At 35.7% G+C, this 18,893-nt stretch overlaps 2 protein-coding genes across 11 annotated transcripts in view; both read left to right on the top strand.

The window, feature by feature from the left end:
* Positions 1-1,683: 1,683 nt before the first annotated feature.
* On the top strand, positions 1,684-11,213 carry LOC140060392 (alpha-N-acetylgalactosaminide alpha-2,6-sialyltransferase 2-like). Of its 2 annotated transcripts, XM_072106578.1 has the most exons (10): positions 1,684-1,959; positions 3,213-3,340; positions 4,301-4,375; positions 6,472-6,943; positions 7,278-7,446; positions 8,071-8,239; positions 8,689-8,833; positions 9,133-9,248; positions 9,580-9,660; positions 10,628-11,213. In XM_072106578.1, exons 2-10 carry the CDS (start codon positions 3,285-3,287, stop codon positions 10,842-10,844), a joined length of 1,500 nt encoding a protein of 499 aa, XP_071962679.1. In that variant the 5' UTR covers positions 1,684-1,959; positions 3,213-3,284; the 3' UTR covers positions 10,845-11,213. The 2 variants fall into 2 exon arrangements, with proteins under 2 accessions (XP_071962679.1, XP_071962681.1); XM_072106580.1 differs by lacking the exon at positions 3,213-3,340 and having other exon boundaries at positions 1,684-2,136.
* A 2,740-nt stretch (positions 11,214-13,953) lies between these two features.
* The window catches only part of LOC140060078 (ryanodine receptor 2-like), an 82,396-nt gene continuing 77,456 nt past the window's right edge, over positions 13,954-18,893 (top strand). For all 9 annotated transcript variants that reach the window (XM_072106143.1, XM_072106140.1, XM_072106145.1 and 6 more), the window contains exon 1: positions 13,954-14,300. In XM_072106143.1, coding sequence (XP_071962244.1) covers positions 14,226-14,300 — 75 coding nt within the window. In that variant the 5' untranslated portion in view covers positions 13,954-14,225. The remainder of the gene's footprint in view (positions 14,301-18,893) is intronic.

Here is an 18,893-nt window from a genome sequence, read left to right as displayed (position 1 = left end):
GTCGGAGAGTGAGATGCACTGGCGGTTAGGTTGCGCGTTCTTTCCCCACCCCTTGTCACCTAAAATGAAATTATGAACGAATTATATGTTAGCGCTCGTCCGTTTAAAAAATCCTGGATTCGCCTCTCATGGGAATTTTAATCTAGTGTAGGCCTATACCAATAGATTTCGAAGCGTATCTCGCTGACTTTTGCGCTCTTTGGCTGCCGCGTTATATCACGTACTAGTTTAATTTTATCACGTTTGGTTGGTGATTAATTGTTTACTTTATCAGGCATAGTCTGACAGAAGACTAGTGATTTATTATTGAATGTGACGTTAAACACATTCAAGAATAGTACAAAAATAGGCCCATATGTGGAATGCTCTTTAATAATAGGCCTATGTTTTCTGTTTCATTTCTCGTCATCCCATTATGTTCTATGCGTACTATGTACCATATATACAATCTCGTTCGTATCTGTATAAAGCTCAGTCTACACTATCAAACTTCATGTGACGACAAATGTGCACATGGGCATGATGATGTCATATCACTACCGTATTTGGGAATATCACTTACCATACTTGGGCACATCTCACTATTTTTTGTCGTCAAACTAGTTTGATAGTGTAGACAGAGGTTAATTCCCATTTTGTAGGCCTACTCGTTCATAGTTCTCTGTTCCAATAAGTGTCCAGATTGTCCGTGTCCCTGTTTAATGTTACGTTGCAGTCATTTTTACCGAATATTTTTTTTATATTTTGGAATCTCCTTTAAACTCTGTCCCTTGTGTGATTTTTTAGTAAAAACAAACACCGTCCCTTCACATAAACAAATTGAAATCGATTAAAATTATGTTTAGACCGTAATCTACAAATAAAGACTGTTTTCATAAAACACGTTATTTCCGTTCTTCTCCGGAGCATAGATAGTATCAGGGATAAATACAATATCTACATATATGTATCTAAGCCTAACGAGGCTGGATAAGAATCCATACCGGATTACAAAGCCATTTGAATCACATTATAATTCGTTCAATGGATAAGATAGATGCTGAGGTATCCACTAGGACTTCTCATACTTTGAATTAAGTGTCTCCTGTGTTTATTATATTTGTCTTTTTTTGGACGGAAGAAGGAAGTTGCGACTCGACTAGGCCTACGCTAATATTTCAGAGATACTACAGTAATCATGTTGCTGAGTGTTACTAGACAATGTAACAAGGTAAGACGTATTATAAACTACAACAAGTAAACTTTAACAGATATAGAAAAACGTAAGTTTATAAACGGTTTTGATAAAATAAACTTGTACATTGTCTGTTCCGAGTTTACCGATTTAATGTAATACGTATTTCTGTTGTTGTATTTGTACATTTTGAGTGTATAACATTACTAGTAAACTTTCTAGTATACTCTACACCATGGAGGTATAATTATACCTCCATGCTCTACTCTGTATTAATGTATGGTTATAACCAGCGTTTCAAATAGCCAACAGACATATATATTTATATGTATTTGGTATATTTTGAAACAAATTGAAAATACTATACGGTATCCCCTCTCCTCGTCCCCCCCCCCCCCCAACCTAACCAAATACAGGCTTGTTAAACAATGGAAGAATTATTTAGATAATAATTATCTAAATAAATCTTTCATGGTTAAACTATTGATCGTATTGATCGAACATCACTCATGGAATGTAAACACTACTAAGCCTACATCGAAGTTGGCGCGATTATCGTTTCGATCTGACGTCCCATACATAAAGAACGAACAGATTGCCATCATCCATTTTACACATGAACGCGCCAATTATGCAAATCGATATTAAGTTGACTAAATTGAAACAGAACACATTGTACACAGTGTAAAACTTAGGCTATACGTAAAATTCAATATTCTGACAGCATCCTCTATAAATGCATTCATAACTGAGTTTTGTATTTCAGTAGAAGAGGAAGCGATGTCGTAAGTATATAGTCTTGTTTTATGATCTCAAATGTTAGAGTATGTCAAATGTTGTAAAGATACGGGCAATCCAATTCGAGACACGTCGTCGTAGTTTACACTGACAAAAACGGTGATAATTTTCGGGTATTAACTTGGAACGGAATTTATGAGAACTTGGATCTATATCAGAACGCAGTAGGCCTAATTTCACATCTTATTTTACTGGTCTTACCGGCTGCATTATGGGAGTATGTTTCCATACGTGTTTGATCCCAAAAAATACTGGGGTAATAATCCTTGTAAAGCGCCTTTGAGCATGATTACTCATGAAAAGGGCGCTATATAAATGTGGTATTATTATTATTATTATTGGCCGAGTATTGTATACAAAGTATATTACAAATTTTAATTTGTTATCTACTCGTACTTTATGTCTAGGGACAATTAGCATCCTGTGGTGCATATCTCTCTTTAAAAATAGGTTTAACTCTATATTTTTATGAGACACCATAGGCCTAACATAGGTGCAAACATTTTTTTGCAAGCATCCCTAAAACGTAACGCAATGACGTAAGCGCAACGCAAGCGAGTTGACCTATGACAAGCGGAAGTTTAAATATGATTGGTAAAATTAATTACATGCTTTAAGGTGTATGAAAACTCGTAGTTGTGTACATTAACGCTTCTATGTGATGTGAACCGTAAGCTGTTAATGCACCAGAGTACTCCCTGGGGCCCACGTATCAATAATTGACTTTGCTAGCAAATTGTGCTTTTTTGCTTCATAAGCCGACGAGCCAATACAGGTAAGCAAACAAAAATTGCATTTGTATTTAAAATTGTATTAACGCCAAATACAATTAGGTAAGTACATATGTAAATATTGTAACTGATACTTCTGACGTCACACATAATCCACATTTATTTATTATTGATTATTTTTACTTGCTAATTAATAAGTAAACATTTTCCTGTACTGCGCGCATCTGGGTAAAAATACGACGTTGTTGAAATTTTATAAAACGAACAGACAGCGTTGAAATGTGCTCTTATCAATTTTTGAAATGCATATAGCGTAAGTGTATGCTGATAATGTGCTTGTTTTTTAGCGTCGTCGGTTCTAAATACTAAATTTCCTCATCATTCAATTACATCAGTGAGCCGAATTCGAGTTAGTCATACTCATATACCATTACAATAATTACTGTCATGCAGATGTGTATATCGTGTATAGTTACGAATTGCATTTAGATAAGACAATTCTCTTTCAGTTCTGTTAGTTTAACATGATCGCTCTTCGCCAGCAACCAAACAAAGTGCGTTCGTAAACTGCTCCGGGTCCGATGTCGAACAAAATCGGTTTCAAAGGAACCACATCTGACAGAATGAAACAATGGTGGTATGTGTCTTTTTTACAATTCTCGTAATATCATTGTAATACATTAGAACCGTAACACGTAGTCAGAGAACTCTATTAAAGCGTGGTTACCACTAGCGACGCAACGTAACGCAACGCTACGACGTATTGATGCAAAGTGCTGTATTGAGTAATTACAAGTGGGAACCGTCGACGCCATAGTGCTGCAAACATCGCAGATTTGATTTCACGCAGGCGGGGCAAGCACAATTATTATTGTGATTACGCAATACAGCGTTGCGTTCTAGTGGAAACCACGCTTTAAGCTGGGTTCCTACTACCGACGCAACGCAAGTATATAACGCAACGTAAGTGATTTGACCAATCACAAGCGATAGATTATTCGAACAGTGACAATTGTCATTGGTCAACTCGCTTGCGTTGCGCGTACGTTCTTGTTTGCGTCTCTTGTGGGAACCACGCTTAAAAGGGGACACTTTCCCGTAAAAAAAAATGTGGAGCAATGTGTTTTAACACTGCAGCAAACCCCTATTCAGGGGACACTAACATATTAAGCTTGGTTCCCACTAGGACGCAACGCAATAACGCTTTTGCGTTGCTTGGCGTATTAGATCAACCGAATAGGCCTAATCCATCGCTTGTGATTGGTCTGAATCACTAACGAATTGAGATTACGTACTTGCGCTATAGTGGGAACTAAACATTAGTATTTGTGCGTGTACGTGTCAGGCCTGCGTTTGTTATCAATTCAATTCAGTATTAGACTTGTAATTTTCAATATTTTAATGTATGAACTTTATATTTAGTATATATCATTCTTTATGTTTTATTACAACATTGAGCATTAATAAATAATAATTAAAAGCAATAAAAACTCATTTTTAATAAGAAAGCCAAGATTGATCGGTAATTAAATCGCGACATTTTTATTTATAATATTTCATAATGTTTACTATATCATTATCTATGATCTCTCCATAGGTATGTCACTACTGCGGTGTTTGCGTCCACTGCAATTGCAGTGTGTTTATTTCTGAATGCTGTCGTACTAAACAGGTAATGGAATGATGTATCTATATATAAATTTACGTAAGGGCAAAATTCGGTAAATCGCGCCTTACTTCTAGAATGTTTACTCGATGGTATATAAAGTTGGTTCGTACTTTCGATACTGATTTTAACCACCTGATGTAACCCTGTTTACTAATTAAATGGAGTTCGATAATTAGTTATTGACGATTAAAACGAATTTAGGTTCAACGATTTGCCCCAAATAGGGGTGTTTTCCGATCGTGGTATACACTGTCCAATGCATGTCTATCTTGAAAAATACCCGCATACAATAATACGAGGATGCTTCGCATTTTCCTATCTCCTCCTACGATAATTGTTTTTAATGGATGAAAACCGGTTGAACAGCTCGAGTACAGCATCATAATGTTGAAGACAGACCTATTTTCTTAAAAACATACTATTTTGATAGATTTAATATACATTTATACAAATGTATTGATTTCCGATGAATGGAACATTCCAATAATAAATAACTCTTTGCTTTAACACAAGTACCACCAGCTGTAGGTAAATTTATTGGCCCTTGGGGAATTAACCTAAAACGTATATATAGATATAGTATTGCAATAAATACGTATTAACATTTGTGGTCGCCATTGAATTTACTGTGAGTGTGGGTACTGTTAGATGTATAACACAATCATGTACAAATAAACGTATTACTGTGAGTGTAGGCCCTACTGTTATATAGAACGTACAATATACAAATAAACTGTAGTAGGCCTACTGACAGTTGCTTCTCAATGTTTGTATTAATTAATAATTACAAAGAATATAAACGTTGTAGTGGTACGTGTATCGTTACATGTACTACCGTATTCTATTTCAATCGACTATGACAGTGACAGTTTAAACAATAAAATATTAAGTCACAAATGTGTTACTGTATCAAGTGGTATATTATTTTATAGGCCTGTGAGTAGGCCCTACTGTTATACAAAACGTACAATATACAAATAAACTGTACTACTGACAGTTGCTTCTCAATGTTTGTATTAATTAATAATTACAAAGAATATAAACGTTGTAGTGGTACGTGTATCGTTACATGTACATGCTATTTCAATGGACTATAACAGTGACAGTTTTAACAAAGTATTAAATCGCAAATGTGTTACTGTATCAAGTGGTATATTATTTATAGGCCTATCAAACATGAAAAACATATTTCGTTACTGAGTAGATAAAGAATATATTAAAACATTGTTCTTCTTTGTACCCATATCCTCTTCCCCATCCATCAACCTTAATGTTACACACAAAACACAAATTGGGTTTGTTTAAATGAGTCCAAATAACAAATTTGGACTCATTTTGTGACAAGTTTCTCTTTCGGAAGTAATTTCCAGTGTGCTAATTTCAGTTTAATACATAAATCATCGTGTCTATTTATTCGTTTCTGTAAACAATAATAACTATTATCATCCTGCAGTACGTACATTCAAAAAATTTTTTTACGCTGAAATTACTGTGTATTCGAGAACCATCTGTGGGCACGATCTAGATGGTACGCGAGCGAAGCGAGCGTAAATTAATGTTAGGCCTATATATCAGGAATGCTGTGTTTACCGTGTAATCGGTTCCATGTTGATGATTGTAGCTGGAATAGCTTCAGGCGTCAGGGGTTAAATCTTCTCAGTCTATAGTATTCAATGCAATTACCGTATTTATTCGAATAAACTTTAATTTATTTGAATAAACGTCTCCCTCGAATAAACGCCCCTATTAGAACATCATTTTGAATAAACGGCCCGGGGCCTTTATTTATTTCCTGGAATAAATGCCCCGCCGCTTGTATTAAAAACATTTCTATTTGTAGTAGAATCCATTGATTGACATGATCTACAATTTACCGGTACCCAAGTATTGATACAGTTGTTACTGTATTTTATAACTTCTCAATATCAATTGTGTTGTATTTTTTTCATATCTATACGTGATATTAATTTGATTAGGCCTATACATATTACTATATTACACTCATAAAAATAAACGCCTCCCCCGAATAAACGCCTCCCTCGAATAAACGCCCTCCCCCTAAAAATATACACATCTAGTTATAACTATTTTTCATACAGACAAACCGAAGTAGAAACAGCAACATATTCGCCGATACAGGTCATCCGACGACAGAAAATAAACGAACTGTTTGAAATAGTCCAAAAAATGCACCAAGAGGTGTTTTCAACTAACTTTATTGTTGACGCAAACGTTGACGCAAGAACATCGGACATAAACGCAACAAAACGCAATTCGTCACATCGCAGTATATCCGAAATGATTGAGCATAGTACTAATGCAAAGGAAAATTTAAATTATGTTATATCTGATGATGACTGGAGTTATTTATTCGGTGAACATGCGCATCAAGAAAATAAAGGTGGACTCAAAATGAAGAAACCAACTGTAGGCCTACATTTTAATAATATCTATAACAACATTGGACAAATGAACCTACGCCACGTGGTTGACGCTGATTGGCTAAAAGTTCCAAGTACAATGAACAATATAAATGGATTTTACAGAAAAGACATATCCTTCGCAAAACCAGTAAGTGCTTATAAGCCTATGTCCTTATGCGAATTCAGCAGGCTCTATATAACCCCTTCTTTGGACACCTCTATACAGGGAACATCCTTATTTAGGGACATTATTTTTCTAGTAAAAGCAACAAAAGGAAATATCGGTTAAATATTATAGCACTATAGTACGAGACTTGGTTGGATCGGGATCAAATGCATACGGTAGTCTATAATAGTATTGGGGTATAACATACCTCTCGTTAGCCCACTCTGTGTTACGGTGTCGTCGGTAAACTCACTCTATAAAAATAGAATTAACAATTATTTTGTGTCAAAATCTGGTTTTTAATTTTGTTTTTTAGAACTGTGATGCCTCCTTAAGGGACCGTTTAAAAATAAGCCCAGTATTTAGTGATCGTTATGTACGTGATATCCCGATACTTATGTATCACGCCATGTTTAGTCCTCGAGAATATTACCAAAGAAAAGAATACCCATCGCCATTTGGTTGGGAGAATACAACTTATAAAGGTAGGTTTATGTTGTCTATTTTTAGGCCCAATATAAACATAATTCTCCGTACTACTTATAACCTTACGTCTGTGTATCCTATCGGCTTGTATAAATAATTGTATATTACCTGTTGTTGTTATAAGCATTTAATTGTCAAGTGTATTAGGTCTATTTGATATGTATTTAGTTGTTTGTTTACACGATAACGCCCACAATTTTCAAGTTATCGTCCAAATAGTTGTGGCCTACTTTATACCATGTACCGAAAATAGATCCATGTGTCGAAAATAGATCCATGTGTATACCAATCGGACCTATTGATTTTGAGGGAAATATTATAGTAACAAAGGCCTATATTCAAATTATTATTATGGTCCTAAATATTAAACAACATGCCCCGACATGGTGTGTCGCTTCTCTGCGCAAAGTATTTCGCTCAGTTTCTGAGAGCTTAATTCATTTTATTTGTTACCAATATTTTAGTATTGACCTGTTCCCTTTGCGTCACGACATTGTAAACATTCAAACGAAGAAGTCATAGCAAACGTAACCCACAGTTAGTAAAAAGTGAATTGTTTTTATTCACATAAAGTTTGATAATGTAGACAAGGCTTAAAACATGTTTGTATCTTGTCTTCAAAGATATTAATCAGATTATGAAGTTACTCCGAAGCAAGGAGCAACGAAATCTTTTCGATGATGATTCAGACGACAAAGGGAAATGCAGACGGTGCGCTGTCGTCGGTAAACTCACTTCTTTGCTTAGGTCAAAGTTCGGCTCCAGAATAAATTCATATGACAGTGTGTTCAGGTAAAAAGTTTCTTAAGCGAAAACAATGTGATGAAAAGACATAGGCTCACCTTGTCGATTCAGTGTTAGGAAATTATGTACATCATAAATACACAGTTCACAAAAAGTGACAAAAAGGCAGTTTAAGACGCTTTAGAGTCGAGTATTTATACTTTTCGTTCGGTTTTATTATAAACAGGGTAATCACGTCATATACCTCACGTATGGAATGCTGATGCCCCAGTATATTTGCCACATTCGATAACTACACATATAGGCCTAGGCCTACATTAATTTGAACAATGTTCGTGTGTCATCCACGTATTGTTCTTCATTGTTTATATATATGTATATATTGATCTAAACAAAATCGCTTATAAAAAGACGCTTTATACGTATATGCCCACACTGTGTCCAATAAATCAGTCGTATGTCGCTGACAGACTCCTTTTATGTTCAATGTTTTACAGGTCAAATATTGCAGCAACGAATGGGTTTAAAGAAGACGTCGGAACTAAAACTACTCATTATTTCTACACGTTTTCTTCTCTTGTCAAATCTAAGCGAATTTCGAATAAATACGATCTTCAATTTGTCGAATCTCTCGCAATACAGGTATGTAAAGTTGGCCATTATGATGAGAAACTCTCTGACAAATCTATGCTGCTGGTATTGCAATTATACCGACCAATCAGTCAATTTTTACTTTCAAGTTAAGACCAAAGAAATAAGTTCTTTGGTTAAGACATATTTACTTCATGTTATGTGTGTTTCTGATGTTTCTAATCCATAGGGCAAAATTTGATTGACACCCATGAGTAGGCCTAATTGTTTGCTCATTATTCAAATTGTTTTAACTAAACCACATAGCCGATATGCATCATATTTCTCAAATGCTTTGTTGTATTTGTTAGAATGTCAAATACGTTTCGTCGGATACTGACGCGTCTACGTATTTGTACCTACGCGAATTGCTGAAGGATGGTCGACGGAATGTTTCCAATTTAAGTCATGCGCATCCAGGAAAAGGGTATATTGATTTTTTTTTACACCTTAAAGTTTTGAAGATATGCCTACGATTAATTATGATGGTGATGATTTTAATGAAGATTATTACGATGATAATGATGATGATGATTATGACGATGATGGGAATTGATTTTAGATGGTGATAATTTTAATTAGATTGATTGATGCCGATATTAACGTATTGTTTACGATGATTGGGTGTGATGATGAGATGGTAACGTAATTACGATTCTGTATATACGTACACGTGTGGACAATCCTATGTGGTCAGAATTACAGAATATTACTTCTTTCACATATTTTACGTTAATTTAGTATTTTCACTTTTGTAGGTTGCCGTTAACGATTTCTTCCAAAACGCCCGATACTTTCAGAGTTTTACATCCGGATTTACTGCGTTATACTTCAGATAGGTTCGTAATCTTTATTATCAAGATCAAATCATCGTCATCATCATCATCACCATCGTCATCGTCATCATCATAATCAACATCATCATCATCAGTTGTCAATCAATATAAAGATTTCCGACCCATGGCAGTTTTTCAAATGTAGTTTAAAACCGTCCCAGTTATACATTTCGGATCATTTTGATACCCCTTTGTATGTGATGTGTGTATTTTGCAACAATTTGTATAACGACGCACAAACAAAGTTCGGTTCACACTGGGACGCAACGCAATGACGTAAGCGCAACGAAAGCGAATTAACCACCAATCAAAAGCGACAATTCGGATAATCCTATCGCTTGGTTAAATTGATTACGTCGCGCTTACGTCGTTGCGTCACATCCTAGTGGGAACCGAACTTTGTTTGTGCGTCGTTAAGCTTGGTTCCCACTAGAACGTAACGCAAGGACGTAAACGCAATGCAAGCGTTTTAACCAATGACAGGCGAAGTTATAAACAGTTAGCAATCACAAGCGAATAAGCCATCGCTTGTGATTGGTCAATTCACTTGCGTTGCGTTACGTCGTTGTGTTGCGTCGCTAGTGGGAACCACGCTTTATACAAATTAAAGATTGCCATAAACACAGTTGCTGTAATGTTACTTTGCTATAGGCGCGGCCTACTCGATATTATCTTGTTTACTTACTTACTTACTTACTTGTTTCCGGAGCTCAGCAATGCTGGGTCCGGAGTCGAGGCTAGGCTATGCCTATAAGCCCCTCTTGATAATTACATCAACTCTTGAATATGGCGCAAATTTAAGAGGGTGGTTGGACCATGCCCGTTCAAGACCGGACTTATCACGTATCATGTTTATCATAATAGTAACTGTGTAGGCGATCTTCATTGACACACTCTTCGTCGTCATCATAATTATCATGTGCCATTTCATCGGATTTGTTCACCTTTTTAAAAATATATTTCATTACAGATGGATAAATGTAACAAACACTCAAGACAGTTCAGTAGACTTAGAACTTACCATGTTAATGGTAGCGCTCCATACCTGTGACGAAGTCGCTGTTTTTGGTCTCGGAAACTGGGATTCGGAAAACCATCGGACGACAACTCGACATTCGGCAGAGAGAGTAAAAACTGAACTACTTATCCAGTTACATATTAATAAAATAATAAGTTTGTTTAGCTAGAAATGTAAATTTAGTATTACAATGGTGAAATAAACATTTTAAAATTTTACTTAAAAAAAAGTCGTGCCGTATTTGTTGCATTTATTTATTCGTTTTCGTTGATATAATTTTAAATCATGTAAAGTGTCATTTATTTCGGGCGGGAACCTATACAGCTCTATTTTTCAAAATTGTCTTTGCTCAGCCACAAGCATGGTAGGGTACTAAAGATTCTTATAGGCCTACATTTTGTTTGAAAAAAATAAAGATGAAATTTCTGGGGACCTTGCACCTCTATTTTGAACAGTTTGGTATTCCGTTCGCTGTTATGCAAATTAGTTGGTGCAGGTGTATTATGGGGAGATGGTATGTTAGTCATTCGCGGTCACGCCACACTGTTAAAATTGTATGTTGTTAATCTTTACATTAGAATATTGTTCAAATCATGTAAATAAAACATTTTCCGGGCGGGAACCTAGCAGCTCCCCTCATTTAGTTTTCAAAAGTAATCTCGAATAGAACTCCATGTGGAAAGAAGCCCACCCAAGAGCATGGGCTTCTTTTCGAGGTTTTATGGCAGTCTATTTAATGGAAAAAATAATGCCATGCAACTTTTTTTCTGATTAAAAAAAAAGTCCACTTGTTTAGGCCTGACATTTACAACCCTCAAAATAAATAAAACAATAATTATTCATTATTTTCTATTAAAAAAAAATATCCGTAGAGGTTCGAACTCAATCTACTAAAGCTGAGAGCACCCAAACCTGAGCATTACCCGTTAAGCCACAAAGTAGTACACGACTGAACAGCTAATAATAGTCTATTTATACGTGTAATTCATCATTACGTCATAATTATCATATTAACCTTGTTAAAACCAAAATGACCAGTTAGCTCAGTCGCCTGAGCGTCGTGTTGACGACACGTATGTCGTGGGTTCGATTCCCACGCTGGTCGGTGGAATAGAGTTAAAGGCATGCGGCCACTGTGTTTGGGGTTCACAGATTATACGTCCCCCTTTCCACGCCACACATCATGAGGCGACAACATCAATGCATCTGGTGATGTGCTGGAAACGACCCCAAAAGGCTGTGGCAGGGCCTTAGTGCTGAGGCAGGGAGAGCACATTTGACATCTTTTTCTTTATTTAATTTTTTTTTTTCAATCTGTATTCGATCTCGTGAATTTTATGTTTGTCGCCCTCAATTGTAAAATAAATTGAATTTATTTTCATCGCAGGTGTACGAAACGGTTTGGTATGCCGTGCGTTGTTATGTAATAGTTGTGCAGGTGTATTGGGAAAGACGGTAGTGTTAGTCATTCGCGGTCAATGCGCCACACTGTTAAATTTTGATTTTGTTGATCAATGTTTCTACGTATAGTAGCGAAATGTCCGATTCATGCAAGATATTGTATTGTAATATGTTATGAATACACGTTTATGGTAGTCGGTGTGTATGGCCGCACCGCCCTGAAAACATTTTTTAAACAGATAGTTTGTCTCCGATGGTTTTTGTATGGGGTTAATGGAGAGTGAAATAAGATCAAATATATAGAACATTCAAAGATGCCGATTTCTAGACTAATTTCGAAGCTTAGACTAATTCAGCCGCCGGGCTATTAGGCCTTAGGCATATACGAAGTCGAGTTTTTAAAGTAGAAAATCTCACCTAAAATTTTGAAGTCGCGTCTGGATAGTTGAAATTTTTACATAATCATAATTATCATTGGTGATTATTTATAGTAATAAGTATAAGTGCATTTCTTGGCTCTGTTTTCATTATTAGCTCTGCCCCAACCATGGTTGGCTAATACTGGAGATTTAATATTTCATTTCATATTTCAAAGAATAGGTGCACTTTCCGGGGACAAGCTCTATTGTCCTGGTGAGTCTTCTATAGTTTGTTTTATATAATTTCAAATCATGTAAAGTGCCATTTTTTTCGGCTCAGCCACAAACATGGTGAGGTACTGAAGATTCTTATACATGTTGTTAAAAAAAATAATAGATGTCATTTCCTGGCTTTCTATTTTGAACAATTTGGTATGTCGTGCGTTGTTATGCAAATTAGTTTTTGCAGGTGTATTATGGGGAAGATAGTATTGTTAGTCATTCGCGGTCAACACGCCACACTGTTGAATTTTGATGTTGTTAAACTTTGTTATTAGAAATTCAAATAATGTAAAGAAACTATTTTCTGGACGGGAACCTAGCAACTTTCCTCTTTTAGTTTGCAAAAGTAATCTCGAAAAAAGCCCACCAACGTGTAGGCCTACTAAAAATGAAGGAGCACATGGGCTTCTTTTCAAAGTTTTTTAATGGCAGTATTTTCTGATTTTAAAAAAGGTCCACTTGTTTAGGCCTGACATTTACAACCCTCAAAATATCTCTCTTTCAAAATAAAAGAAAAAAAATATTCATTATTTTCCATTCAAAAAATTCCGTAGAGGTAACCCAATCGACATAGAGCTGAGAGTACTCAAACCTGAGCATTACCCGTTACGCTACAAAGTAGTACATGACTGAACAGCTGATAGTAGTCTATTTATACGTGGACGTATTACGTTTAATTCATTCATCATTACGTCATAAATATCCTATTAACCTTGTTAAAACCAAAATAACCAGTTAGCTCAGTCGCCTGAGTGTTGACAACACGTATGTCGTGGGTTCGATTCCCACGCTGGTCGGTGGAATAGAGTTAAGCTATGCGAGCTTCTTTTTTTAGGCCAACGCCTGACATTTTCAACCCTCTAAATAGCTCTTTCATTTTAAAACAAAATATCCGTAGAGGTTCGAACCCATTCTCTAGAGCTGAGAGCACTCAAACCCGCGCATTTACCCGTTACTCCACAAAGTACATACTGAACAGCTGATGGGTTCAAATCTTGAGGTCTTCATAGATGATCGAGCATTTTTGTTATGCCAAGATATTGAAAGGGTCACTGTGACAAGGAGTCCTTATTATGCAAATCGCAGTATATTGTCATTTTATACGAAATAAAATTAAAGACTGAGATTGATATAAATATATATCTACTGCCCTCAGAATTTAATGACAAAAAGTTCCCTTGCAACCAGTAAACAACCAACGTGTGCGCTTAGCTGGATATACTTGCAACTCAGCAACCAGGCCAGGGTGAAATAAATCGTGTTCGAAACGGGTCAAGTTACACGGTGGATTCCTGACATAGTATGGATGTTTTTGACTTTCTTAGCAGTGCAATTGATTCTACAAACAGTGCATAAACACAATTAGCTACTCTCCGTGGATTTTCTTTAAAACATTGGATTAAAGCCCCTTTCCTCCTAGCTGTGATTTTACTGATGGAAACATCTGAGCTAAGCCTGAGGAGGATTTAAGCAGACGGTAAAGTTAGAGTCTAGGCCTAGGCTGGAGAATGGCCTCCACTGTGTCCGGTGGTGGGACCACTGGTGGTGAAGTCACTGAGGATGAGACAGCCTTTTTAAGAACAGTAAGTTTAGTCACCTTAATTTTCTATCATCACTGCATCAGGCTATGAATATTATCTGTATGCAGCCTCAGTTAGTAAAGAAAAATGTTATGATTATGAGGTTTTTTTTCTTCATATTTTCAAAATATTGGTGATCAGTGGTTATTTCATGTCACAGACATAGTGCATATCTTTACCCATCCACCCCCCCCCCCCCCACACTGCCCTCCAGCAAAAACTACCTCCTCTTCCCCTCCCCCCCCCCCACCCCCTACCTAAAAAAACATCCTTTGGGCAAATTGTGAGTAAATATTCATGTTAAATTCGTTGTTTTAATTAATCAATTTTTATCGTCTTTTTAATGCAATGTTCTCACTTATTGTATATTATTGTAATTCAGTTTAAAAAAATGTAAAATAACGAATGCAAATATGGTTTTAAAAAAATCAATCAAAATCAATCATTTTATGTATATACAGACAATGTTTTTATTACAATTATTTTTAACATTGTAACATATAAATGAGACGAAAAAATATGCTTAAAAAATATAATATTTATAACGGAGTACAATAATAAAAGTGGGACGAACCCACACAAGACAAAAGAAAATATGATGTTAAATTTGATGATGATATGTTTAGTACATTATGAAATTGTCTATTCATATAACTGATAATGATAGCTGGATCTGACGAATAATCATACACACCAATTGTTTTATACAGTATGGAATTTTGTTTTCTCTTTCTGTTTTTCTTAAAATTGAATGTTCCTAATATTTAATTTGTGAATTAAATAGATAATTAATTTGACAGTAAAATGATTAAATCATGTATTCATCTCTTAAATTAAACAATTTAATTATTCTGCATATTTGGAAACTTTTTTTACAAAATATGTTTAATCCTCCTGGAAACTATAGAATAACCATTTATACTGTCTTTAATGAAAATAATATTTTATAAAATTATATTTATCTATTTATGGTTTGATAACCGTATTGTTTTATTATATTATAATTATGTATAAGAGCTTTGTATCTGTATTGCTGTTTATATACATTTGAATACGAATAAAGAATAAATAAATGATAACAAAATGATACTTTAATATTCATTCCCCTCTGTTTAATATCATAGAGCGTTTGTTTATAATATCATAGTATCTCCATAATACAATTAAACTGCCAGCATAATTATAGGCATTAAGTTGATTAATCAGTCTACACAGTATGGACATGCAATGAATTTCATTATAAGCTATTGTTGAGTATTGTTGACAAATTAATGCGATCAGTGTGCTATGGAACTGTAAAAAAATAATACAATACTGTCTATATGGAAAAATATTTGTACTAGTATTTGAACAACCCTTTATCTTAATTTCTGAATAGAAGGTACCAGTCATAGGAGCCACATGAAATTAGCAAAAAAATGTGCAATAATAATTGTCTTGAAGTAAATTGTTGGCGATATTTGTGGGGAAGGTTTGTTCTGGAGAAGTCCTTGTTTGGAGGATAATTTTTATAGGGAGTAGATTATCTAAAATCCGGCACCATCCCTAATACAGTACATATACATATACTATTATACTTAGTAATGATAGCATAGTAAACTCAAATGTGACATGAACAATGGCAGTTATTTCATTTACTTGTTGATTTTTTTCACTTTTATATTTTGAATATTGATTTGTATTGATCATGATAAACTATTTCTCTTTGATGTTTTTACAGTACTGTAACCATTGTGTACAATATATGTTGTATTTATTTGTATTAAAACTTTCTCCTAGCTAAACTGGTCTCAAAACAAGTATTTTATACGGTATGCCCTGACAAATTACAATACAGTATTAAATTACAATACAGTATTATCAACAACAATGTCATATACTATTATTATATTAAGGTATAATAATTCAATTTATAGAAATACATTATTTGTCCACAGACATAGGCTGTCCATAGACATAATGTAGGCTGTCCATAGACATAGGCTGTCCATAGACATAATGTAGGCTGTCCATAGACATAGGCTGTCCATAGACATAATGTAGGCTGTCCATAGACATAATGTAGGCTGTCCATAGACATAAAGTAGGCTGTCCATAGACATAGGCTGTACATTGACATAGATTGTCCGTAAACATAGTTGTACATAGACATAGGCTGTACATAGATAACTGTAGGCTGTCCATAGACATAAAATAGGCTGTCCATAGATATACAGTACATAGACATAGGTTGTAAATAGATATACTGTAGGCTGTCCATAGACATAAAGTAGGCTGTCCATAGACATAGGCTGTACATAGACATAGGCTGTACATAGATATACTGTAGGCTGTCCATAGACATAAAGTAGGCTGTCCATAGACATAGGCTGTACATAGACATAGGCTGTACATAGATATACTGTAGGCTGTCCATAGACATAAAGTAGGCTGTCCATAGACATAGGCTGTACATAGACATAGGCTGTACATAGATATACTGTAGGCTGTCCATAGACATAAAGTAGGCTGTCCATAGATATAGGCTGTACATAGACATACTGTAGATTGTCCGTAAACATAGGCTGTACAGTACATAGACTTAGGCTGTACATAGATATACTGTAGGCTGTGCATAGACATACGCTGTCCATAAACATTTTTTTGTCTGATTTACATGTAGCATAGTGAAGTTTTAAGTCTGAGATGTACAGGTGTACACTATTACCAAAAAAGTCATGAATTATGGTTTAGCATGAGATTGATAATGCTCAGTGTTTTTGTTGTCATGAACAATTCATCATCTATCGTACGTACATTTATGACCATGCCTTTCATCTGTAAATGCATTGACAACGCTATTGTTTTCTATTTGAACTGTATGAATAATATATGTTCATTCGTAATCAGTGTATTCAACATCATGCTATTCATTTACCGTATTTATTCAAATAAACGGCCCGGGGCGTTTATTGTTAAGGAGGGTTATTAGAGGGGCGTTTATTCGAGGAAGGCGTTTATTTTTGTGGGTGTAATATGGTAGCATGGATAATCAAAGAAATACAGTAAAAATTCTATCAAAATACTTTATTATTAATGGACCATATAGTTCTTAGAGTGTGCTTATGAAACTTGAGCTCGGTAATTAATCATTCTCTAGCAAGTTTTTAATGACTGTTCGGTGCGATTTAGTGGGGCTTTGGAGGAGTTGACCCTGCAAATTTGTAGGGTGCATACTGGTCCTGTTTTCAGATAAATACAAATGGTGTTTGTGAACGGTTGACAAGATTCGATGATGTTATGGTTTTCTGGTGCCAGCAGGAGCAACGATTTTGTAAACCATGTGTATATAGTACATTACCTTGTGTGTTAAAAGGGTCACTCATGCCTCTACATATTGTATTTCTATTGTTTATTGGGGTCAAAAATAAACAAACAAACTATTAATATATAGTCATAAATTCATATTAAATGACCTGACCCATGATATTGACCTAGAATAATGACCACAAACCTGTTACATTCTATCAATCTATGATTAGACTTTGGTAAATAAACAAAGTATCCAAAGATAGCAAATGCCTCTAAATATAAATTGTATATTTTGATATAGAACCTTGACAAAATGATATTTGCATCATGTTGGAAAAGAGGTGTGGGTGCAGGGGTGGGGAAGTATAGTAGAGTACCATGGCGTATGGTAGTTGCCCATGGGGTACAGTAGTGGTCCATGGGGAACAGTAGAGTACCATGAGGAACAGTAGAGTACCATGAGGTATGGTAGTTGCCCATGGGGTACAGTAGTTGTCCATGGGGTACAATAGTTGTCCATGGGGTACAGTAGTTGCCCATGGGGTACAGTAGTTGCCCATGGGGTACAGTAGTTGCCCATGGGGTACAATAGTTGCCCATGGGGTACAATAGTTGCCCATGGGGTACAGTAGTTGCCCATGGGGTACAGTAGTTGCCCATGGGGTACAGTAGTTGCCCATGGGGTACAGTAGTTGCCCATGGGGTACAGTAGTTGCCCATGGGGTACAGTAGTTGCCCATGGGGTACAGTAGTTGCCCATGGGGTACAGTAGTTGCCCATGGGGTACAGTAGTTGCCCATGGGGTACAGTAGTTGCCCATGGGGTACAGTAGTTGCCCATGGGGTACAATAGTTGCCCATGGGGTACAATAGTTGCCCATGGGGTACAATAGTTGCCCATGGGGTACAATAGTTGCCCATGGGGTACAATAGTTGCCCATGGGGTACAATAGTTTCCCATTGGGTACAATAGTTGCCCATGGGGTACAATAGTTTGTCCATGTGTTAGTTGTCCATGGGGTACAGTCCCTGATACAATAGTTGTCCAGATAGTTACAATGCATATAGGAGTATTGGTAATATTAGGATGCATATCTATTAACACAGAGATTAGATTGTGCTCCTGTTGGCCTAAGTGGATCTTAATGTAAATACAAGCATACCACATATCCTGTTGGTTTCCACAGCATGTATTTACATCTGATATTAATTATTAAATCAAACAAACGAATGATTTCATTTGGAGATGTTCTCCCAAGACAAACGCATCGTTCATTGTCTATTCAAATCAACAGGCTCTTCAATT

This window comes from Antedon mediterranea, chromosome 10 (genome assembly GCF_964355755.1).
Source record: "Antedon mediterranea chromosome 10, ecAntMedi1.1, whole genome shotgun sequence".
Classification (NCBI taxonomy): Eukaryota; Metazoa; Echinodermata; class Crinoidea; order Comatulida; family Antedonidae; genus Antedon; species Antedon mediterranea.
The sequence above is the reverse complement of the archived record's forward strand: the minus strand, read 5'-3'. Positions and strand labels throughout refer to the sequence as shown.